The 26,057-nt window shown below is 51.3% G+C and overlaps 1 protein-coding gene across 4 annotated transcripts in view; it reads right to left on the minus strand.

Annotated features, from left to right (window-relative positions):
- SH3BP1 (SH3 domain binding protein 1) overlaps positions 1-26,057 on the minus strand; it is a 799,734-nt gene that overhangs the window by 214,250 nt on the left and 559,427 nt on the right. For all 4 annotated transcript variants that reach the window (XM_063941456.1, XM_063941455.1, XM_063941457.1 and 1 more), the window contains one exon: positions 10,833-10,972. In XM_063941456.1, the coding sequence (XP_063797526.1) occupies positions 10,833-10,972 (140 nt within the window). The remainder of the gene's footprint in view (positions 1-10,832; positions 10,973-26,057) is intronic.

The following is a 26,057-nucleotide window of genomic DNA, read 5'->3' on the forward strand; positions in this document are numbered from 1 at the left end:
TCTTACTGTATGATTACCATCACCTGTGCTGTACCCAAATACTGACCCAGTGCTCATACCTATGTCATACCTCCCTACATGACCTCTCCAGGAGGACACAAGGCTCTGCTCCTGCTCTTTTCTCTTACTGTATGATTACCCTCATCTGTGCTGTACCCTAATACTGACCCAGTGCTCATACCTATGTCATACCTCCCAACATAACCTCTCCAGGAGGACACAATGCTCTGCTCCTGCTCTTCCCTCTTACTGTATGATTACCATCACCTGTACTGTACCCTAATACTGACCCAGTGCTCATACCTATGTCATACCTCCCAACATGACCTCTCCAGGAGGACACAATGCTCTACTCCTGCTCTTCCCTCTTACTGTATGATTACCATCACCTGTGCTGTACCCTAATACTGACCCAGTGCTCATACCTATGTCATACCTCCCAACATGACCTCTCCAGGAGGGACACAATGCTCTGCTCCTGCTCTTCCCTCTTACTGTATGATTACCATCACCTGTGCTGTACCCTAATACTGACCCAGTGCTCATACCTATGTCATACCTCCCAACATGACCTTTCCAGGAGGACACAATGCTCTGCTCCTGCTCTTCCCTCTTAATGTATGAATACCAACACATGTGCTGTACCCTAATACTGACCCAGTGATCATACCTATGTCATACCTCCCAACATGACCCTCTTCAGGAGGACACAATGCTCTGCTCCTGCTCTTCCCTCTTACTGTATGATTACCATCACCTGTGCTGTACCCTAATACTGACCCAGTGCTCATACTTATGTCATACCTCCCAACATGACCTTTCCAGGAGGACACAATGCTCTGCTCCTGCTCTTCCCTCTTAATGTATGAATACCAACACCTGTGCTGTACCCTAATACTGACCCAGTGATCATACCTATGTCATACCTCCCAACATGACCCTCTTCAGGAGGACACAATGCTCTGCTCCTGCTCTTCCCTCTTACTATATGATTCCCATCACTTGTGCTGTACCCTAATACTGACCCAGTGCTCATACCTCTGTCATACCTCCCAACATGACCTCTCCAGGAGGACACAATGCTCTGCTCCTGCTCTTCCCTCTTACTGTATGATTACCATCACCTGTGCTGTACCCTAATACTGACCCAGTGCTCATACCTATGTCATACCTCCCAACATGACCTCTCCAGGAGGACACAATGCTCTGCTCCTGCTCTTCCTTATTACTGTATTATTACCATCACCTGTGCTGTACCCTAATACTGACCCAGTGCTCATACCTATGTCATACCTCCCAACATGACCTCTCCAGTAGGACACAATGCTCTGCTCCTGCACTCCCCTTTTACTGTATGATTACCATCACCTGTGCTGTACCCTAATACTGACCCAGTGCTCATACCTATGTCACACCTCCCAACATGATCTTTCCAGGAGGACAAAATGCTCAGCTCCTGCTCTTCCCTCTTAATGTATGAATACCAACACCTGTGCTGTACCCTAATACTGACCCAGTGCTCATACCTATGTCATACCTCCCAACATGACCCTCTCCAGGAGGACACAATGCTCTGCTCCTGCACTTCCCTCTTACTGTATAATTACCATCACCTGTGCTGTACCCTAATACTGACCCAGTGCTCATACCTATGTCATACCTCCCAACATGACACTCTCCCGGAGGACACAATGCTTTGCTCCTGCTCTTCCCTAATACTGTATGATTACCATCACCTGTGCTGTACCCTAATACTGACCCAGTGCTCATACCTATGTCATACCTTCCAACATGACCTCTCCAGGAGGACACAATGCTCTGCTCCTGCACTTCCCTCTTACTGTATAATTACCATCACCTGTGCTGTACCCTCATACTGACCCAGTGCTCATACCTATGTCATATCTCCCAACATGACCTCTACAGGAGGACACAATGCTCTGCTCCTGCTCTTCCCTATTACTGTATGATTACCATCACCTTTGCTGTACCCTAATACTGACCCAGTGCTCATACCTATGTCATACCTCCCAACATGACCTCTCCAGGAGGACACAATGCTCTGCTCCTGCTCTTCCCTCTTACTGTATGATTACCATCACCTGTGCTGTACCCTAATACTGACCCAGTGCTCATACCTATGTCATACCTCCCAACATGACCTCTCCAGGAGGACACAATGCTCTGCTCCTGCTCTTCCCTCTTACTGTATGATTACCATCACCTGTGCTGTACCCTAATACTGACCCAGTGCTCATACCTATGTCATACCTTCCAACATGACCTCTCCAGGAGGACACAATGCTCTGCTCCTGCTCTTCCCTATTACTGTATGATTACCATCACCTTTGCTGTACCCTAATACTGACCCAGTGCTCATACCTATGTCATACCTCCCAACATGACCTCTCCAGGAGGACACAATGCTCTGCTCCTGCTCTTCCCTCTTACTGTATGATTACCATCACCTGTGCTGTACCCTAATACTGACCCAGTGCTCATACCTATGTCATATCTCCCAACATGACCTCTACAGGAGGACACAATGCTCTGCTCCTGCTCTTCCCTATTACTGTATGATTACCATCACCTTTGCTGTACCCTAATACTGACCCAGTGCTCATACCTATGTCATACCTCCCAACATGACCTCTCCAGGAGGACACAATGCTCTGCTCCTGCTCTTCCCTCTTACTGTATGATTACCATCACCTGTGCTGTACCCTCATACTGACCCAGTGCTCATACCTATGTCATATCTCCCAACATGACCTCTACAGGAGGACACAATGCTCTGCTCCTGCTCTTCCCTATTACTGTATGATTACCATCACCTTTGCTGTACCCTAATACTGACCCAGTGCTCATACCTATGTCATACCTCCCAACATGACCTCTCCAGGAGGACACAATGCTCTGCTCCTGCTCTTCCCTCTTACTGTATGATTACCATCACCTGTGCTGTACCCTAATACTGACCCAGTGCTCATACCTATGTCATACCTCCCAACATGATCTCTCCAGGAGGACACAATGCTCTGCTCCTGCACTTCCCTCTCACTGTATGATTACCATCACCTGTGCTGTACCCTAATACTGACCCAGTGCTCATACCTATGTCATACCTCCCAACATGACCTCTCCAGGAGGACACAATGCTCTGCTCCTGCTCTTCCCTCTTACTGTATGATTACCATCACCTGTGCTGTACCCTAATACTGACCCAGTGCTCATACCTATGTCATACCTCCCAACATGACCCTCTCCAGGACACAATGCTCTGCTCCTGCTCTTCCCTCTTACTGTATGATTACCATCACCTGTGCTGTATCCTAATACTGACCCAGTGCTCATACCTATGTCATACCTCCCAACATGACCACTCCAGGAGGACAAAATGCTCTGCTCCTGCTCTTCCCTCTTAATGTATGATTACCATCACCTGTGCTGTACCCTAATACTGTCCCAGTGCTCATACCTATGTCATACCTCCCAACATGACCATCTCCGGGAGGACACAAAGCTCTGCTCCTGCTCTTCCCTATTACTGTATGATTGCCATCACCTGTGCTGTACCCTAATACTGACCCAGTGCTCATACCTGTGTCATACTTCCCAACATGACCTCTCCAGGAGGACACAATGCTCTGCTCCTGCTCTTCCCTCTTACTGTATGATTACCATCACCTGTGCTGTACCCTAATACTGACCCAGTGCTCATACCTGTGTCATACTTCCCAACATGACCTCTCCAGGAGGACACAATGCTCTGCTCCTGCCCTACCCTCTCAATTTATGATTGACGGCACCTGTGTTGAACAGATTAATGGATAAAGGTGTTTCCCCGCAGGTGTGCACAATCATACATTAAGAGGGAAGTGCGGAAGCTGAGCATTGTGTCCTCCTGGAGAGTGTCATGTTGGGAGGTATGACATAGGTATGAGCACTGGGTCAGTATTAGGGTACAGCACAGGTGATGGTAATCATACAGTAAGAGGGAAGAGCAGGAGCAGAGCATTGTGCCATCCTGGAGAGGTCATGTTGGGAGGTATGACATAGGTATGAGCACTGGGTCAGTATTAGGGTACAGCACAGGTGATGGTAATTATACAGTAAGAGGGAAGAGCAGGAGCAGAGCATTGTGTCCTCCTGGAGAGGGTCATGTTGGGAGGTATGACATAGGTATGATCACTGGGTCAGTATTAGGGTACAGCACAGGTGATGGTAATCATACAGTAAGGTAAGAGCAGGAGCAGAGCATTGTGTCCTCCTGGAGAGGTCATGTTGGGAGGTATGACATAGGTATGAGCACTGGGTCAGTATTAGGGTACAGCACAGGTGATGGTAATCATACAGTAAGAGGGAAGAGCAGGAGCAGAGCATTGTGTCCTCCTGGAGAGGTCATGTTGGGAGGCATGACATAGGTATGAGCACTGGGTCAGTATTAGGGTACTCTGCTCATACCTATGTCACACCTCCCAAAATGACCTTTTCAGGAGGACACAATGCTCTGCTCCTGCTCTTCCCTCTTACTGTATGATTACCATCACCTGTGCTGTACCCTAATACTGACCCAGTGCTCATACCTATGTCATACCTCCCAACATGACCTCTCCAGGAGGACACAATGCTCTGCTCCTGCTCTTCCCTCTTACTGTATGATTACCATCACCTGTGCTGTACCCTAATACTGACCCAGTGCTCATACCTATGTCATACCTCCCAACATGACCTCTCCAGGAGGACACAATGCTCTGCTCCTGTTCTTCCCTCTTACTGTATGATTACCATCACCTGTGCTGTACCCTAATACTGACCCAGTGCTCATACCTATGTCATACCTCCCAACATGACCTCTCCAGGAGGACTCAATGCTTTGTTCCAGCACTCCCCTTTTACTGTTTGATTACCATCGCCTGTGGTTTACTCTAATACTGACCCAGTGCTCATACCTATGTCACACCTCCCAACATGATCTTTCCAGGAGGACAAAATGCTCTGCTCCTGCTCTTCCCTCGTACTGTATGATTACCATCACCTGTGCTGTAACCTAATACTGACTAAGTGCTCATACCTATATCATACCTCCCAACATGATCTCTCCAGGAGGACACAATGCTCTGCTCCTGCTCTTCCCTCTTACTGTATGATTACTATCACCTGTGCTGTACCCTAATACTGACCCAGTGCTCATAGCTATGTCATACCTTCCAACATGACCTGTCCAGGAGGACACAATGCTCTGCTCCTGCTCTTCCCTAATGTGACATAGGTATGAGCACTGGGTCAGTATTAGGGTACAGCACAGGTGATGGTAATTATACAGTAAGAGGGAAGAGCAGGAGCAGAGCATTGTGTCCTCTTGGAGAGGTCATGTTGGGAGGTATGACATAGGTATGAGCACTGGGTCAGTATTAGGGTACAGCACAGGTGATGGTAATCATACAGTAGGAGGGAAGAGCAGGAGCAGAGCATTGTGCCATCCTGGAGAGGTCATGTTGGGAGGTATGACATAGGTATGAGCACTGGGTCAGTATTAGGGTACAGCACAGGTGATGGTAATCATACAGTAAGAGGGAAGAGCAGGAGCAGAGCATTGTGTCCTCCTGGAGAGGTCATGTTGGGAGGTATGACATAGGTATGAGCACTGGGTCAGTATTATGGTACAGCACAGGTGATGGTAATCATACAGTAAGAGGAAAGTGCAGGAGCAGAGCATTGTGTCCTCCTGGAGAGGGTCATGTTGGGAGGTATGACATAGGTATGAGCACTGGGTCAGTATTAGGGTACAGCACAGGTGATGGTAATCATACAGTAAGAGGGAAGAGCAGGAGCAGAGCATTTTGTCCTCCTGGAGAGGTCATGTTGGGAGGTGTGACATAGGTATGAGCACTGGGTCAGTATTAGGGTACAGCACAAGTGATGGTAATCATACAGTAAGAGGGAAGAGCAGGAGCAGAGCATTGTGTCCTCCTGGAGAGGTCATGTTGGGAGGTATGACATAGGTATGAGCACTGGGTCAGTATTAGGGTACAGCACAGGTGATGGTAATCATACAGTAAGAGGGAAGAGCAGGAGCAGAGCATTGTGTCCTCCTGGAGAGGTCATGTTGGGAGGTATGACATAGGTATGAGCACTGGGTCAGTATTAGGGTACAGCACAGGTGATGGTAATCATACAGTAAGAGGGAAGAGCAGGAGCAGAGCATTGTGTCCTCCTGGAGAGGTTATGTTGGGAGGTATGACATAGGTATGAGCACTGGGTCAGTATTAGGGTACAGCAAAGGTGATGGTAATCATACAGTAAGAGCGAACAGCAGGGACAGAGCATTGTGGTCATGTCGGGAGGTATGATATAGGTATGAGTACTGGGTCAGTATTAGGGTACAGCACAGGAGATGGTAATCATACAGTAAGAGGTAAGAGCAGGAGCAGAACATTGTGTCCTCCTGGAGAGGTCATGTTTGGTGATATGACATAAGTATGAGCGCTGGGTCAGTATTAGGGTACAGCACAGGTGATGGTAATCATACAGTAAGAGGGAAGAGCAGGAGCAGAGCATTGTGTCCTCCTGGAGAGGTCATGTTGGGAGGTATGACATAGGTATGAGCACTGGGTCAGTATTAGGGTACAGCACAGGTGATGGTAATCATACAGTAAGAGGGAAGAGCAGGAGCAGAGCATTGTGTCCTCCTGGAGAGGTCATGTTGGGAGGTATGATAAAACATCCTTGTGAAATTATACATATACATTAGCTGGGCCCAGAGACAGGCAGAGTACACTACATTTGTGCTTTATAGTATCACACAGGCTGGAACTATCCACCATTACTTTGATCAGACTGGTCAGCTAGGAAGACTGGTATTTGGCAGAGAAGGAGGGGTAACTAATCTGCTTTTACCAGAGATTGGGGGGCTGCATCTTCTTACCAAAGGACCCATTTACCAAAAAAACAAACAATTTTTTAGTCCCCGAATTTTTTGGGGGCAACTACAGATATAACACTAGAATGCTCTCTGTGTAGTGCAGATGCCCCTAGAATGCTCTGTGTTGTGCACATGTCACTAGAATGCTATCTGTGTTGTGCAGATGTCACTAGAATGCTCTGTGTTGTGCAGATGTCACTAGAATGCTCTGGGTTGTCCACATATCCTAGAATGATCTCTGTTTTATTCAGGTGCCACTCGAATGCTCTTTGTGTTGTGCAGATGCCATTAGAATGCTCTGTTGTGTACATGTTATTAGAATACTTTGTATTGTGTAGATGCCATTAGAATGCTCTGTTGTGTACATGTTATTAGAATACTTTGTATTGTGTAGATGTCACTAGAATGCTCTGTGTTGTTCAGATGCCCCTAGAATGCTCTCTGTATTGAGTACATGTCACTAGAATGCTATCTGTGTTGTGTAGATGTCACTAGAATGCGATCTGTGTTGTGCAGATGCCACTAGAATGCTCTATGTTGTGTACATGTCACTAGAATATTTGTGTTGTGTAGATGTCACTAGAATGCTCTGGGTTGTGTACATGTCACTAGAATGCTCTGTGTTGTGCAGATGCCACTAGAATGCTCTATGTTGTGTACATGTCACTAGAATATTTGTGTTGTGCAGATGCCAATAGAATGCTCTATGTTGTGTACATGTCACTAGAATACTTTGTGTTGTGTAGATGTCACTAGAATGCTCTGGGTTATGCAGATGCCCCTAGAATGCTCTTTTTGTTGTGCAGATGTTACTAGAACGCTCTGGGTTGTGTATATGCATTGTTCATTCTAGCACCCTGCACCTTTCAAAATTTGTGCAGTTCCTCTTTCCTGCCTGGGGTGTCACTCTCTGCTCTGGTACATCTCAGAACACTCTGCTCTGTATCTCTGCACTACAATACAGAGCAGAGTGTCCTGAGAAGCACCAGAGCAGAGAGCGACACTCCAGTCAGGAAAGAGGAACTGCACGTGTTTTGAAAGGTGCAGGGTGCTAGAATGAACACTAAGATGCCACTAGAATGCTCTCTCTGTTGTGTAGATGTCACTAGAATGCTCTGGGTTGTGTACATGTCACTAGAATGCTCTGGGGGGTGTAGATGCCAATACAATGCTCTATGTTGTAAACATGTCACTAGAATGCTTTGTGTTGTGCAGATACCCCTAGAATTCTCTCTGTATGAACATTTGGTTGGAACTGCACGTGTTTTGGAAGGTGCAGGGTGCTAGAATGAACACTAAGATGCCACTAGAATGTTCTCTCTGTTGTGTAGATGTCACTAGAATGCTCTTTGTGTTGTGTACATGTCACTAGAATGCTCTGGGTTGTGTACATGTCACTAGAATGCTCTAGGGGGTGTAGATGTCACTAGAATGCTCTGTGTTGTGCAGATGCCACTATAATGCTCTATGTTGTGTACATGTCACTAGAATGCTTTGTGTTGTGCAGATACCCCTAGAATGCTTTTTGTGTTGTGTACATGTAATTAGAATGCTCTATGATGTGTACATGTCACTAGAATACTTTGTGTAGTGTAGATGTCACTAAAATGCTCTGGGTTGTGTACATGTCACTAGAATGCTCTGGGTTGTGTAGATGTCACTAGAATGCTCTGTGTTGTGTGCATGTCACTAGAATGCTCTCTGTGTTGTGTACATGTCACTAGAATGCTCTATGTTGTGTACATGTCACTAGAATGCTCTCTGTGTTGTGTAGATGTCACTAGAATGCTCTTTGTGTTGTGTACATGTCACTAGAATGCTTTCTGTGTTGTGCAGATGCCACTACAATGCTCTATGTTGTGTACATGTCACTGGGTGGTGTACATGTCACTAGAATGTTCTGGGTTGTGTAGATGTCACTAGAATGCTCTGTGTTGTTCAGATATCACTAGAATGCTCTTTGTATGAACATTTGGTTGGAACTGCACGTGTTTTGAAAGGTGCAGGGTGCTAGAATGAACACTAAGATGCCACTAGAATGTTCTCTCTGTTGTGTAGATGTCACTAGAATGCTCTTTGTGTTGTGTACATGTCACTAGAATTCTCTGTGTTGTGTACATGTCACTAGAATGCTCTGTGTTGTGCAGATGCCAATAGAATGCTCTCTGTGTTGTTTAGATGTCACTAGAATGCTCTTTGTGTTGTGCAGATGCCACGACAATGTTCTATGTTGTGTACATGTCACTAGAATGCTTTGTGTTGGGCAGATACCCCTAGAATGCTCTCTGTGTTGTGTACATGTCACTAGAATGATCTCTGTGTTGTGCAGATGCCACTAGAATGCTCTATGTTGTGTAGATGTCACTAGAATGCTCTGGGTTGTGTACATGTAACTAGAATGCTCTGGGTTATGTAGATGTCACTAGAATGCTCTATGTTGTGTACATGTCACTAGAATGCTTTGTGTTGTGCAGATACCCCTAGAATGCTCTCTGTGTTGTTTACATGTAATTAGAATGCTCTATGTTGTGTACATGTCACTAGAATACTTTGTGTTGTTTAGATGTCACTAGAATGCTCTGGATTGTGTACATGTCACTAGAAACCTCTGGGTTGTGTAGATGTCACTAGAATGCTCTGTGTTGTGCAGATGTCAGTAGAAAGCTCTGTGTCGCATAGATGTCACTAGAATGCTCTGGGCTGTGTAGATGTCACTAGAATGCTCTGGGTTGTGTAGATGTCACTAGAATGCTCTGGGTTGTGTAGATGTCACTAGAATTCTCTGGGTTGTGTAGATGTCACTAGAATGCTCTGGGTTGTGTAGATGTCACTAGAATGCTCTGGGTTGTGCAGATGTCACTAGAATGCTCTGGGTTGTGTAGATGTCACTAGAATGCTCTTGGTTGTGCAGATGTCACTAGAATGCTCTGGGTTGTGTAGATGTCACTAGAATGCTCTGGGTTGTGCAGATGTCACTAGAATGCTCTGGGTTGTGTAGATGTCACTAGAATGCTCTGGGTTGTGTAGATGTCACTAGAATGCTCTGGGTTGTGTAGACGTCACTAGAAAGCTTTGTGTTGTGTAGATGTCACTAGAATGCTCTGTGTTGTGTAGATGTCACTAGAATGCTCTGTGTTGTGTAGATGTCACTAGAATGCTCTGTGTTGTGTAGATGTCACTAGAATGCTCTGTGTTGTGTAGATGTCACTAGAATGCTCTGTGTTGTGTAGATGTCACTAGAATGCTCTGTGTTGTGTAGATGTCACTAGAATGCTCTGGGTTGTGTAGATGTCACTAGAATGCTCTGGGTTGTGTAGATGTCACTAGAATGCTCTGGGTTGTGTAGATGTCACTAGAAAGCTTTGTGTTGTGTAGATGTCACTAGAATGCTCTGTGTTGTGAAGATGTCACTAGAATGCTCTGTGTTGTGAAGATGTCACTAGAATGCTCTGTGTTGTGTAGATGTCACTAGAATGCTCTGTGTTGTGTAGATGTCACTAGAATGCTCTGTGTTGTGTAGATGTCACTAGAATGCTCTGTGTTGTGTAGATGTCACTAGAATGCTCTGTGTTGTGAAGATGTCACTAGAATGCTCTGGGTTGTGTAGATGTCACTAGAATGCTCTGGGTTGTGTAGATGTCACTAGAATGCTCTGTGTTGTGTAGATGTCACTAGAATGCTCTGGGTTGTGTAGATGTCACTAGAATGCTCTCTGTATGAACATTTGGTTTTCACTGATTTCATTGGCTATATAAAACCACGCCCACATTAGAGAAACCACGCCCACATGAGTTTTGCCAGCCTTATTTTCTATTGCGACTACACAAATGAATGGGATTGGGCTCCTTGTATGTGCCCGCTCATTAGGCCAGATGTTGCCGTTCATTTCCTATCCACACAATCCTACCTCCTCCTGCATTCCATGTGCTAGCAGCATCCTCACACAGGCAGATATGGGCAACGCAATCTGACACCCAAACCGAGAGAGGTGTGTCGCCAGAGGTACGCCATACACCTCCGCAATGGTGTGCTTCCCTGGGAGCTGACCTGGAATGAGAAAGGACATTAAGGTATGGATGGGGGAAGAGCGGTCACAGAGTGCGCTGCCATACAATAACTCTGCACCCACGTACACAAATGCTGTGGCAGCCGCCATTCAGTACACAGCAGAAGAATGAATACAGCGCCCAATCCGTGTAGATTACAATTGGAAGGCTGATAACTCTGGGTTAAACCAGTTCCCCTTTAGAAAAATTCTAGAAACCACTATAAGCAAAATGAGTCTATAGGTCAAAAATCCCAGAACACTCCACAGACAATCAGCAGTCAGATATTACCGGAGAGTGCAGCATAATCACTAGAGATTATATACTCAGGCCAGATAAAGGTCCACATGGGCTGGAGCCGAAATGTATGAAGGGTATAATCGTGTGCCATCGGCTGCGGTGAGAGTGGTCTACATATGGGGTGTGGCTACCTCCATGGAGGTCATAGCTAGTGCCTACCTTCAACCATTTAATAGGGGAGCAGAACAACAGACCCACACACACACAGTGGTCATCGCAGTGGGGGTATGGGTAATGAAATGGGATTACTGTTGTGCGTGACTAAAAAGGGAACATGGCTACTGAAAAGGAGTGTGTCCTTCAAATGTGCCCCCTCACCTCCTACTCTGTATATGCGTCAGTGTGCCTCCCCCTCCTACTCTGTATAAGCGTCAGTGTGCCTCCCCCTCCTACTCTGTATATGCGTCAGTGTGACTCCCCCTCCTACTCTGTATGTGTCAGTGTGCCTCCCCCTCCTACTCTGTATATGCGTCAGTGTGCCTCCCTCACCTCCTACTCTGTATATGCGTCCGTGTGCCTCCCCCTCCTACTCTGTATATGCGTCAGTGTGCCCCCACGCCTCCTACTCTGTATATGCGTCAGTGTGCCTCCCCCTCCTACTCTGTATATGCATCAGTGTGCCTCCCCCTCCTACTCTGTATATGCATCAGTGTGCCACCCCCTCCTACTCTGTATATGCGTCAGTGTGCCTCCCTCACCTCCTACTTTGTATATGCGTCAGTGTGCCTCCCCCTCCTACTCTGTATATGCGTCAGTGTGCCTCCCTCACCTCCTACTCTGTATATGCGTCAGTGTGCCTCCCCCTCCTACTCTGTATATGCGTCAGTGTGCCTCCCTCACTTCCTACTTTGTATATGCGTCAGTGTGCCTCCCCCTCCTACTCTGTATATGCGTCAGTGTGCCCCCTCGCCTCCTACTCTGTATATGCGTCAGTGCGCCTCCCCCCTCCTACTCTGTATATGCGTCAGTGTGCCCCCTCGCCTCCTACTCTGTATATGCGTCAGTGTGCCTCCCCCTCCTACTCTGTATATGCGTCAGTGTGCCTCCCCCTCCTACTCTGTATATGCGTCAGTGTGCCTCCCCCTCCTACTCTGTATATGCGTCAGTGTGCCCCCTCGCCTCCTACTCTGTATATGCGTCAGTGTGCCTCCCCCTCCTACTCTGTATATGCGTCAGTGTGCCTTCCCCTCCTACTCTGTATATGCGTCAGTGTGCCCCCTCGCCTCCTACTCTGTATATGCGTCAGTGCGCCTCCCCCCTCCTACTCTGTATATGCGTCAGTGTGCCCCCTCGCCTCCTACTCTGTATATGCGTCAGTGTGCCTCCCCCTCCTACTCTGTATATGCGTCAGTGTGCCTCCCCCTCCTACTCTGTATATGCGTCAGTGTGCCTCCCCCTCCTACTCTGTATATGCGTCAGTGTGCCCCCTCGCCTCCTACTCTGTATATGCGTCAGTGTGCCTCCCCCTCCTACTCTGTATATGCGTCAGTGTGCCTCCCCCTCCTACTCTGTATATGCGTCAGTGTGCCCCCTCACCTCCTACTCTGTATATGCGTCAGTGTGCCTCCCCCTCCTACTCTGTATATGCGTCAGTGTGCCCCCTCGCCTCCTACTCTGTATATGCGTCAGTGTGCCTCCCCCTCCTACTCTGTATATGCGTCAGTGTGCCTCCCCACCTACTCTGTATATGCGTCAGTGTGCCTCCCCCTCCTACTCTGTATATGTGTCAGTGTGCCCCCTCACCTCTTAGTCTGTATATGCGTCAGTGTGCCTCCCCCTCCTACTCTGTATATGTGTCAGTGTGCCCCCTCACCTCTTAGTCTGTATATGCGTCAGTGTGCCTCCCCCTCCTACTCTGTATATGCGTCAGTGTGCCCCCTCGCCTCCTACTCTGTATATGCGTCAGTGTGCCTCCCCCTCCTACTCTGTATATGCGTCAGTGTGCCTCCCCTCCTACTCTGTATATGCGTCAGTGTGCCTCCCCCTCCTACTCTGTATATGCGTCAGTGTGCCCCCTCGCCTCCTACTCTGTATATGCGTCAGTGTGCCCCCTCACCTCTTAGTCTGTATATGCGTCAGTGTGCCTCCCCCCTCCTACTCTGTATATGCGTCAGTGTGCCCCCTCACCTCCTACTCTGTATATGCGTCAGTGTGCCCCCTCACCTCCTACTCTGTATATGCGTCAGTGTGCCCCCTCGCCTCCTACTCTGTATATGCGTCAGTGTGCCCCCTCGCCTCCTACTCTGTATATGCGTCAGTGTGCCTCCTCACCTCCTACTCTGTATATGCGTCAGTGTGCCCCCCTCACCTCCTACTTTGTATATGCGTCAGTGTGCCTCCCCCCTCCTACTCTGTATATGCGTCAGTGTGCCTCCCCCCTCCTACTCTGTATATGCGTCAGGGTGCCTCCCCCTCCTACTCTGTATATGCGTCAGTGTGCCTCCCCCTCCTACTCTGTATGCCTCCTCGCCTCCTACTCTGTATATGTGTCAGTGTGCCTCCACCTCCTACTCTGTATATGCGTCAGTGTGCCTCCCCCTCCTACTCTGTATATGCGTCAGTGTGCCTCCCCCTCCTACTCTGTATGCCTCCTCGCCTCCTACTCTGTATATGTGTCAGTGTGCCTCCCCCTCCTACGCTGTATATGCGTCAGTGTGCCTCCCCCATCCTACTCTGTATATGCATCTGTGTGCCTCCCCCTCCTACTCTGTATATGCGTCAGTGTGCCTCCCCCTCCTACTCTGTATATGCGTCAGTGTGCCTCCCCCTCCTACTCTGTATATGCGTCAGTGTGCCTCCCCCCTCCTACTCTGTATATGCATCAGTGTGCCCCCTCACCTCTTAGTCTGTATATGCATCAGTGTGCCTCCCCCTCCTACTCTGTATATGAGTCAGTGTGCCTCCCCCTCCTACTCTGTATATGCGTCAGTGTGCCTCCCCCTCCTACTCTGTATGCCTCCTCGCCTCCTACTCTGTATATGTGTCAGTGTGCCTCCCCCTCCTACTCTGTATGCCTCCTCGCCTCCTACTCTGTATATGCGTCAGTGTGCCCCCTCACCTCCTACTCTGTATATGCGTCAGTGTGCCCCCTCACCTCCTACTCTGTATATGCGTCAGTGTGCCTCCTACTCTGTATATGCGTCAGTGTGCCTCCCCCCTCCTACTCTGTATATGCGTCAGTGTGCCTCCCCCTGCTACTCTGTATATGCGTCAGGGTGCCTCCCCCTCCTACTCTGTATATGCGTCAGTGTGCCTCCCCCTCCTACTCTGTATGCCTCCTCGCCTCCTACTCTGTATATGTGTCAGTGTGCCTCCACCTCCTACTCTGTATATGCGTCAGTGTGCCTCCCCCTCCTACTCTGTATATGCGTCAGTGTGCCTCCCCCTCCTACTCTGTATGCCTCCTCGCCTCCTACTCTGTATATGTGTCAGTGTGCCTCCCCCTCCTACGCTGTATATGCGTCAGTGTGCCTCCCCCATCCTACTCTGTATATGCATCTGTGTGCCTCCCCCTCCTACTCTGTATATGCGTCAGTGTGCCTCCCCCTCCTACTCTGTATATGCGTCAGTGTGCCTCCCCCTCCTACTCTGTATATGCGTCAGTGTGCCTCCCCCCTCCTACTCTGTATATGCATCAGTGTGCCCCCTCACCTCTTAGTCTGTATATGCATCAGTGTGCCTCCCCCTCCTACTCTGTATATGAGTCAGTGTGCCTCCCCCTCCTACTCTGTATATGCGTCAGTGTGCCTCCCCCTCCTACTCTGTATGCCTCCTCGCCTCCTACTCTGTATATGTGTCAGTGTGCCTCCCCCTCCTACTCTGTATGCCTCCTCGCCTCCTACTCTGTATATGCGTCAGTGTGCCCCCTCACCTCCTACTCTGTATATGCGTCAGTGTGCCCCCTCACCTCCTACTCTGTATATGCGTCAGTGTGCCTCCTACTCTGTATATGCGTCAGTGTGCCTCCCCCCTCCTACTCTGTATATGCGTCAGTGTGCCTCCCCCTGCTACTCTGTATATGCGTCAGTGTGCCCCCTCACCTCCTACTCTGTATATGCGTCAGTGTGCCCCCTCACCTCCTACTCTGTATATGCGTCAGTGTGCCTCCCCCCTCCTACTCTGTATATGTGTCAGTGTGCCCCCTCACCTCCTACTCTGTATATGCGTCAGTGTGCCTCCCCCTCCTACTCTGTATATGCGTCAGTGTGCCCCCTCACCTCATACTCTGTATATGTGTCAGTGTGCCCCCTCACCTCCTACTCTGTATATGCGTCAGTGTGCCTCCCCCTCCTACTCTGTATATGCGTCAGTGTGCCCCCTTGCCTCCTACTCTGTATATGCGTCAGTGTGCCCCCTCACCTCCTACTCTGTATATGCGTCAGTGTGCCTCCCCCTGCTACTCTGTATATGCGTCAGTGTGCCCCCTTGCCTCCTACTCTGTATATGCGTCAGTGTGCCTCCCCCTCCTACTCTGTATATGCGTCAGTGTGCCCCCTCACCTCCTACTCTGTATATGCGTCAGTGTGCCTCCCCCCTCCTACTGTGTATATGCGTCAGTGTGCCCCCTCACCTCTTAGTCTGTATATGCGTCAGTGTGCCTCCCCCCTCCTACTGTGTATATGCGTCAGTGTGCCTCCCCCTCCTACTCTCTATATGCGTCAGTGTGCCCCCTTGCCTCCTACTCTGTATATGCGTCAGTGTGCCTCCCCCTCCTACTCTGTATATGCGTCAGTGTGCCTCCCCCTCCTACTCTGTATGCCTCCTCGCCTCCTACTCTGTATATGTGTCAGTGTGCCTCCCCCTCCTACGCTGTATATGCGTCAGTGTGCCTCCCCCATCCTACTCTGTATATGCATCTGTGTGCCTCCCCCTCCTACTCTGTATATGCGTCAGTGTGCCTCCCCCTCCTACTCTGTATATGCGTCAGTGTGCCCCCTCGCCTCCTACTCTGTATATGCGTCAGTGTGCCTCCCCCCTCCTACTCTGTATATGCATCAGTGTGCCCCCTCACCTCTTAGTCTGTATATGCATCAGTGTGCCTCCCCCTCCTACTCTGTATATGAGTCAGTGTGCCTCCCCCTCCTACTCTGTATATGCGTCAGTGTGCCTCCCCCTCCTACTCTGTATATGCGTCAGTGTGCCTCCCCCTCCTACTCTGTATATGCGTCAGTGTGCCCCCTCACCTCCTACTCTGTATATGCGTCAGTGTGCCCCCTCACCTCCTACTCTGTATATGCGTCAGTGTGCCCCCTCGCCTCCTACTCTGTATATGCGTCAGTGTGCCCCCTCGCCTCCTACTCTGTATATGCGTCAGTGTGCCTCCTCACCTCCTACTCTGTATATGCGTCAGTGTGCCCCCCTCACCTCCTACTTTGTATATGCGTCAGTGTGCCTCCCCCCTCCTACTCTGTATATGCGTCAGTGTGCCTCCCCCCTCCTACTCTGTATATGCGTCAGGGTGCCTCCCCCTCCTACTCTGTATATGCGTCAGTGTGCCTCCCCCTCCTACTCTGTATGCCTCCTCGCCTCCTACTCTGTATATGTGTCAGTGTGCCTCCACCTCCTACTCTGTATATGCGTCAGTGTGCCTCCCCCTCCTACTCTGTATATGCGTCAGTGTGCCTCCCCCTCCTACTCTGTATGCCTCCTCGCCTCCTACTCTGTATATGTGTCAGTGTGCCTCCCCCTCCTACGCTGTATATGCGTCAGTGTGCCTCCCCCATCCTACTCTGTATATGCATCTGTGTGCCTCCCCCTCCTACTCTGTATATGCGTCAGTGTGCCTCCCCCTCCTACTCTGTATATGCGTCAGTGTGCCTCCCCCTCCTACTCTGTATATGCGTCAGTGTGCCTCCCCCCTCCTACTCTGTATATGCATCAGTGTGCCCCCTCACCTCGTAGTCTGTATATGCATCAGTGTGCCTCCCCCTCCTACTCTGTATATGAGTCAGTGTGCCTCCCCCTCCTACTCTGTATATGCGTCAGTGTGCCTCCCCCTCCTACTCTGTATATGCGTCAGTGTGCCTCCCCCTCCTACTCTGTATATGCGTCAGTGTGCCTCCCCCTCCTACTCTGTATGCCTCCTCGCCTCCTACTCTGTATATGCGTCAGTGTGCCCCCTCACCTCCTACTCTGTATATGCGTCAGTGTGCCCCCTCACCTCCTACTCTGTATATGCGTCAGTGTGCCTCCTACTCTGTATATGCGTCAGTGTGCCTCCCCCTCCTACTCTGTATATGCGTCAGTGTGCCTCCCCCTCCTACTCTGTATGCCTCCTCGCCTCCTACTCTGTATATGCGTCAGTGTGCCCCCTCGCCTCCTACTCTGTATATGCGTCAGTGTGCCCCCTCACCTCCTACTCTGTATATGTGTCAGTGTGCCTCCCCCTCCTACTCTGTATATGCGTCAGTGTGCCTCCCCCTGCTACTCTGTATATGCGTCAGTGTGCCTCCTCACCTCCTACTCTGTATATGCGTCAGTGTGCCCCCTCGCCTCCTACTCTGTATATGCGTCAGTGTGCCCCCTCACCTCCTACTCTGTATATGCGTCAGTGTGCCTCCCCCTCCTACTCTGTATATGCGTCAGTGTGCCTCCCCCTCCTACTCTGTATATGCGTCAGTGTGCCTCCCCCTCCTACTCTGTATATGCGTCAGTGTGCCCCCTCGCCTCCTACTCTGTATATGCGTCAGTGTGCCTCGCCCTCCTACTCTGTATATGCATCAGTGTGCCCCCTCACCTCCTACTCTGTATATGCGTCAGTGTGCCTCCCCCTCCTACTCTGTATATGCGTCAGTGTGCCTCCCCCCTCCTACTCTGTATATGCGTCAGTGTGCCCCCTCGCCTCCTACTCTGTATATGCGTCAGTGTGCCTCCCCCCTCCTACTCTGTATATGCGTCAGTGTGCCTCCCCCTGCTACTCTGTATATGCGTCAGTGTGCCCCCTCACCTCCTACTCTGTATATGCGTCAGTGTGCCCCCTCACCTCCTACTCTGTATATGCGTCAGTGTGCCTCCCCCCTCCTACTCTGTATATGTGTCAGTGTGCCCCCTCACCTCCTACTCTGTATATGCGTCAGTGTGCCTCCCCCTCCTACTCTGTATATGCGTCAGTGTGCCCCCTCACCTCATACTCTGTATATGTGTCAGTGTGCCCCCTCACCTCCTACTCTGTATATGCGTCAGTGTGCCTCCCCCTCCTACTCTGTATATGCGTCAGTGTGCCCCCTTGCCTCCTACTCTGTATATGCGTCAGTGTGCCCCCTCACCTCCTACTCTGTATATGCGTCAGTGTGCCTCCCCCTGCTACTCTGTATATGCGTCAGTGTGCCCCCTTGCCTCCTACTCTGTATATGCGTCAGTGTGCCTCCCCCTCCTACTCTGTATATGCGTCAGTGTGCCCCCTCACCTCCTACTCTGTATATGCGTCAGTGTGCCTCCCCCTCCTACTGTGTATATGCGTCAGTGTGCCCCCTCACCTCTTAGTCTGTATATGCGTCAGTGTGCCTCCCCCCTCCTACTGTGTATATGCGTCAGTGTGCCTCCCCCTCCTACTCTCTATATGCGTCAGTGTGCCCCCTTGCCTCCTACTCTGTATATGCGTCAGTGTGCCTCCCCCTCCTACTCTGTATATGCGTCAGTGTGCCTCCCCCTCCTACTCTGTATGCCTCCTCGCCTCCTACTCTGTATATGTGTCAGTGTGCCTCCCCCTCCTACGCTGTATATGCGTCAGTGTGCCTCCCCCATCCTACTCTGTATATGCATCTGTGTGCCTCCCCCTCCTACTCTGTATATGCGTCAGTGTGCCTCCCCCTCCTACTCTGTATATGCGTCAGTGTGCCCCCTCGCCTCCTACTCTGTATATGCGTCAGTGTGCCTCCCCCCTCCTACTCTGTATATGCATCAGTGTGCCCCCTCACCTCTTAGTCTGTATATGCATCAGTGTGCCTCCCCCTCCTACTCTGTATATGAGTCAGTGTGCCTCCCCCTCCTACTCTGTATATGCGTCAGTGTGCCTCCCCCTCCTACTCTGTATATGCGTCAGTGTGCCTCCCCCTCCTACTCTGTATATGCGTCAGTGTGCCTCCCCCTCCTACTCTGTATGCCTCCTCGCCTCCTACTCTGTATATGCGTCAGTGTGCCCCCTCACCTCCTACTCTGTATATGCGTCAGTGTGCCCCCTCACCTCCTACTCTGTATATGCGTCAGTGTGCCTCCTACTCTGTATATGCGTCAGTGTGCCTCCCCCTCCTACTCTGTATATGCGTCAGTGTGCCTCCCCCTCCTACTCTGTATATGCATCAGTGTGCCCCCTCACCTCCTACTCTGTATATGCGTCAGTGTGCCTCCCCCTCCTACTCTGTATATGCGTCAGTGTGCCTCCCCCCTCCTACTCTGTATATGCGTCAGTGTGCCCCCTCGCCTCCTACTCTGTATATGCGTCAGTGTGCCTCCCCCCTCCTACTCTGTATATGCGTCAGTGTGCCTCCCCCTGCTACTCTGTATATGCGTCAGTGTGCCCCCTCACCTCCTACTCTGTATATGCGTCAGTGTGCCCCCTCACCTCCTACTCTGTATATGCGTCAGTGTGCCTCCCCCCTCCTACTCTGTATATGTGTCAGTGTGCCCCCTCACCTCCTACTCTGTATATGCATCAGTGTGCCTCCCCCTCCTACTCTGTATATGCGTCAGTGTGCCCCCTCACCTCATACTCTGTATATGTGTCAGTGTGCCCCCTCACCTCCTACTCTGTATATGCGTCAGTGTGCCTCCCCCTCCTACTCTGTATATGCGTCAGTGTGCCCCCTTGCCTCCTACTCTGTATATGCGTCAGTGTGCCCCCTCACCTCCTACTCTGTATATGCGTCAGTGTGCCTCCCCCTGCTACTCTGTATATGCGTCAGTGTGCCCCCTTGCCTCCTACTCTGTATATGCGTCAGTGTGCCTCCCCCTCCTACTCTGTATATGCGTCAGTGTGCCCCCTCACCTCCTACTCTGTATATGCGTCAGTGTGCCTCCCCCCTCCTACTGTGTATATGCGTCAGTGTGCCCCCTCACCTCTTAGTCTGTATATGCGTCAGTGTGCCTCCCCCCTCCTACTGTGTATATGCGTCAGTGTGCCTCCCCCTCCTACTCTCTATATGCGTCAGTGTGCCCCCTTGCCTCCTACTCTGTATATGCGTCAGTGTGCCTCCCCCTCCTACTCTGTATATGCGTCAGTGTGCCTCCCCCCTCCTACTCTGTATATGCGTCAGTGTGCCCCCTCGCCTCCTACTCTGTATATGCGTCAGTGTGCCTCCCCCCTCCTACTCTGTATATGCGTCAGTGTGCCTCCCCCTGCTACTCTGTATATGCGTCAGTGTGCCCCCTCACCTCCTACTCTGTATATGCGTCAGTGTGCCCCCTCACCTCCTACTCTGTATATGCGTCAGTGTGCCTCCCCCCTCCTACTCTGTATATGTGTCAGTGTGCCCCCTCACCTCCTACTCTGTATATGCGTCAGTGTGCCTCCCCCTCCTACTCTGTATATGCGTCAGTGTGCCCCCTCACCTCATACTCTGTATATGTGTCAGTGTGCCCCCTCACCTCCTACTCTGTATATGCGTCAGTGTGCCTCCCCCTCCTACTCTGTATATGCGTCAGTGTGCCCCCTTGCCTCCTACTCTGTATATGCGTCAGTGTGCCCCCTCACCTCCTACTCTGTATATGCGTCAGTGTGCCTCCCCCTGCTACTCTGTATATGCGTCAGTGTGCCCCCTTGCCTCCTACTCTGTATATGCGTCAGTGTGCCTCCCCCTCCTACTCTGTATATGCGTCAGTGTGCCCCCTCACCTCCTACTCTGTATATGCGTCAGTGTGCCTCCCCCCTCCTACTGTGTATATGCGTCAATGTGCCCCCTCACCTCTTAGTCTGTATATGCGTCAGTGTGCCTCCCCCCTCCTACTGTGTATATGCGTCAGTGTGCCTCCCCCTCCTACTCTCTATATGCGTCAGTGTGCCCCCTTGCCTCCTACTCTGTATATGCGTCAGTGTGCCTCCCCCTCCTACTCTGTATATGCGTCAGTGTGCCTCCTCGCCTCCTACTCTGTATATGCGTCAGTGTGCCCCCTTGCCTCCTACTCTGTATATGCATCAGTGTGCCTCCCCCTCCTACTCTGTATATGCGTCAGTGTGCCTCCTCGCCTCCTACTCTGTATATGCGTCAGTGTGCCCCCTTGCCTCCTACTCTATATATGCGTCAGTGTGCCTCCCCCTCCTACTCTGTATATGCGTCAGTGTGCCTCCTCGCCTCCTACTCTGTATATGCGTCAGTGTGCCCCCTTGCCTCCTACTCTGTATATGCATCAGTGTGCCTCCCCCTCCTACTCTGTATATGCGTCAGTGTGCCTCCTCGCCTCCTACTCTGTATATGCGTCAGTGTGCCCCCTTGCCTCCTACTCTATATATGCGTCAGTGTGCCTCCCCCTCCTACTCTGTATATGCGTCAGTGTGCCTCCTCGCCTCCTACTCTGTATATGCGTCAGTGTGCCCCCTTGCCTCCTACTCTGTATATGCATCAGTGTGCCTCCCCCTCCTACTCTGTATATGCGTCAGTGTGCCTCCTCGCCTCCTACTCTGTATATGCGTCAGTGCGCCCCCTTGCCTCCTACTCTGTATATGCGTCAGTGTGCCCCCTTGCCTCCTACTCTGTATATGCGTCAGTGTGCCTCCCCCTCCTACTCTGTATATGTGTCAGTGTGCCTCCTCGCCCCCTACTCTGTATATGCGTCAGTGTGCCCCCTTGCCTCCTACTCTGTATATGCGTCAGTGTGCCCCCTTGCCTCCTACTCTGTATATGCGTCAGTGTGCCCCCTTGCCTCCTACTCTGTATATGCGTCAGTGTGCCTCCCCCTCCTACTCTGTATATGCGTCAGTGTGCCTCCTCGCCTCCTACTCTGTATATGCGTCAGTGTGCCTCCCCCTCCTACTCTGTATATGCGTCAGTGTGCCTCCCCCCTCCTACTCTGTATATGCGTCAGTGTGCCCCCCTCACCTCCTACTCTGTATATGCGTCAGTGTGCCCCCTTGCCTCCTACTCTGTATATGCGTCAGTGTGCCCCCTTGCCTCCTACTCTGTATATGCGTCAGTGTGCCTCCCCCCTCCTACTCTGTATATGCGTCAGTGTGCCTCCTCGCCTCCTACTTTGTATATGCGTCAGTGTGCCCCCTCACCTCCTACTCTGTATATGCGTCAGTGTGCCCCCTTGCCTCCTACTCTGTATATGCGTCAGTGTGCCCCCTTGCCTCCTACTCTGTATATGCGTCAGTGTGCCCCCTTGCCTCCTACTCTGTATATGCGTCAGTGTGCCTCCCCCTCCTACTCTGTATATGCGTCAGTGTGCCTCCTCGCCTCCTACTCTGTATATGCGTCAGTGTGCCTCCCCCTCCTACTCTGTATATGCGTCAGTGTGCCTCCCCCTCCTACTCTGTATATGCGTCAGTGTGCCCCCTCACCTCCTACTCTGTATATGCGTCAGTGTGCCCCCTTGCCTCCTACTCTGTATATGCGTCAGTGTGCCCCCTTGCCTCCTACTCTGTATATGCGTCAGTGTGCCTCCCCCTCCTACTCTGTATATGCGTCAGTGTGCCTCCTCGCCTCCTACTCTGTATATGCGTCAGTGTGCCCCCTCACCTCCTACTCTGTATATGCGTCAGTGTGCCCCCTTGCCTCCTACTCTGTATATGCGTCAGTGTGCCCCCTTGCCTCCTACTCTGTATATGCGTCAGTGTGCCCCCTTGCCTCCTACTCTGTATATGCGTCAGTGTGCCTCCCCCTCCTACTCTGTATATGCGTCAGTGTGCCTCCTCGCCTCCTACTCTGTATATGCGTCAGTGTGCCCCCTCACCTCCTACTCTGTATATGCGTCAGTGTGCCTCCCCCTCCTACTCTGTATATGCGTCAGTGTGCCCCCTCACCTCTTAGTCTGTATATGCGTCAGTGTGCCTCCCCCTCCTACTCTGTATATGCGTCAGTGTGCCCCCTCGCCTCCTACTCTGTATATGCGTCAGTGTGCCTCCCCCTCCTACTCTGTATATGCGTCAGTGTGCCCCCTTGCCTCCTACTCTGTATATGCGTCAGTGTGCCTCCCCCTCCTACTCTGTATATGCGTCAGTGTGCCTCCTCGCCTCCTACTCTGTATATGCGTCAGTGTGCCTCCCCCTCCTACTCTGTATATGCGTCAGTGTGCCCCCTCGCCTCCTACTCTGTATATGTGTCAGTGTGCCCCCTCGCCTCCTACTCTGTATATGCGTCAGTGTGCCCCCTTGCCTCCTACTCTGTATATGCGTCAGTGTGCCTCCCCCTCCTACTCTGTATATGCGTCAGTGTGCCTCCTCGCCTCCTACTCTGTATATGCGTCAGTGTGCCTCCCCCTCCTACTCTGTATATGCGTCAGTGTGCCTCCTCGCCTCCTACTCTGTATATGCGTCAGTGTGCCCCCTCACCTCCTACTCTGTATATGCGTCAGTGTGCCTCCCCCTCCTACTCTGTATATGCATCAGTGTGCCCCCTCACCTCCTACTCTGTATATGCGTCAGTGTGCCTCCTCGCCTCCTACTCTGTATATGCGTCAGTGTGCCCCCCTCACCTCCTACTCTGTATATGCGTCAGTGTGCCTCCCCCTCCTACTCTGTATATGCGTCAGTGTGCCCCATCGCCTCCTACTCTGTATATGCGTCAGTGTGCCTCTCCCTCCTACTCTGTATATGTGTCAGTGTGCCCCCTCACCTCTTAGTCTGTATATGCGTCAGTGTGCCCCCCTCACCTCCTACTCTGTATATGCGTCAGTGTGCCTCCCCCTCCTACTCTGTATATGCGTCAGTGTGCCCCCTCACCTCCTACTCTGTATATGCGTCAGTGTGCCCCCTCACCTCCTACTCTGTATATGCGTCAGTGTGCCCCCTCACCTCCTACTCTGTATATGCGTCAGTGTGCCTCCCCCTCCTACTCTGTATATGCGTCAGTGTGCCTCCTCGCCTCCTACTCTGTATATGCGTCAGTGTGCCTCCCCCTCCTACTCTGTATATGCGTCAGTGTGCCTCCTCGCCTCCTACTCTGTATATGCGTCAGTGTGCCCCCTCACCTCCTACTCTGTATATGCGTCAGTGTGCCTCCCCCTCCTACTCTGTATATGCATCAGTGTGCCCCCTCACCTCCTACTCTGTATATGCGTCAGTGTGCCTCCTCGCCTCCTACTCTGTATATGCGTCAGTGTGCCCCCTCACCTCCTACTCTGTATATGCGTCAGTGTGCCTCCCCCTCCTACTCTGTATATGCGTCAGTGTGCCCCATCGCCTCCTACTCTGTATATGCGTCAGTGTGCCTCTCCCTCCTACTCTGTATATGTGTCAGTGTGCCCCCTCACCTCTTAGTCTGTATATGCGTCAGTGTGCCCCCTCACCTCCTACTCTGTATATGCGTCAGTGTTGCCTCCCCCTCCTACTCTGTATATGCGTCAGTGTGCCCCCTCACCTCCTACTCTGTATATGCGTCAGTGTGCCCCCCTCACCTCCTACTCTGTATATGCGTCAGTGTGCCCCCTCACCTCCTACTCTGTATATGCGTCAGTGTGCCTCCCCCCTCCTACTCTGTATATGCGTCAGTGTGCCTCCCCCCTCCTACTCTATATATGCGTCAGTGTGCCCCCTCACCTCTTAGTCTGTATATGCGTCAGTGTGCCTCCCCCCTCCTACTCTGTATATGCGTCAGTGTGCCCCCTCACCTCCTACTCTGTATATGCGTCAGTGTGCCCCCTCGCCTCCTACTCTGTATATGCGTCAGTGTGCCCCCTCGCCTCCTACTCTGTATATGCGTCAGTGTGCCTCCTACTCTGTATATGCGTCAGTGTGCCCCCTCACCTCCTACTCTGTATATGCGTCAGTGTGCCTCCCCCTCCTACTCTGTATATACATCAGTGTGCCTCCCCCTCCTACTCTGTATATGCGTCAGTGCTCCTCCACCCTCCTACTCTGTATATGCATCAGTGTGCCCCCTCACCTCTTAGTCTGTATATGCGTCAGTGTGCCTCCCCCTCCTACTCTGTATATGCGTCAGTGTGCCCCCTCACCTCCTACTCTGTATATGCGTCAGTGTGCCTCCCCCTCCTACTCTGTATATGCGTCAGTGTGCCTCCCCCTCCTACTCTGTATATGCGTCAGTGTGCCCCCTCACCTCTTAGTCTGTATATGCGTCAGTGTGCCTCCCCCCTCCTACTCTCTATATGCGTCAGTGTGCCTCCCCCTCCTACTCTGTATATGCGTCAGTGTGCCCCCTTGCCTCCTACTCTGTATATGCGTCAGTGTGCCTCCCCCTCCTACTCTGTATATGCGTCAGTGTGCCCCCCTCGCCTCCTACTCTGTATATGCGTCAGTGTGCCCCCTCACCTCCTACTCTGTATATGCGTCAGTGTGCCCCATCGCCTCCTACTCTGTATATGCGTCAGTGTGCCTCTCCCTCCTACTCTGTATATGTGTCAGTGTGCCCCCTCACCTCTTAGTCTGTATATGCGTCAGTGTGCCCCCTCACCTCCTACTCTGTATATGCGTCAGTGTGCCTCCCCCTCCTACTCTGTATATGCGTCAGTGTGCCCCCTCACCTCCTACTCTGTATATGCGTCAGTGTGCCCCCTCACCTCCTACTCTGTATATGCGTCAGTGTGCCCCCTCACCTCCTACTCTGTATATGCGTCAGTGTGCCTCCCCCCCTCCTACTCTGTATATGCGTCAGTGTGCCTCCCCCCTCCTACTCTAT

The sequence above is a fragment of the Pseudophryne corroboree genome, chromosome 9 (assembly GCF_028390025.1).
Source record: "Pseudophryne corroboree isolate aPseCor3 chromosome 9, aPseCor3.hap2, whole genome shotgun sequence".
Classification (NCBI taxonomy): Eukaryota; Metazoa; Chordata; class Amphibia; order Anura; family Myobatrachidae; genus Pseudophryne; species Pseudophryne corroboree.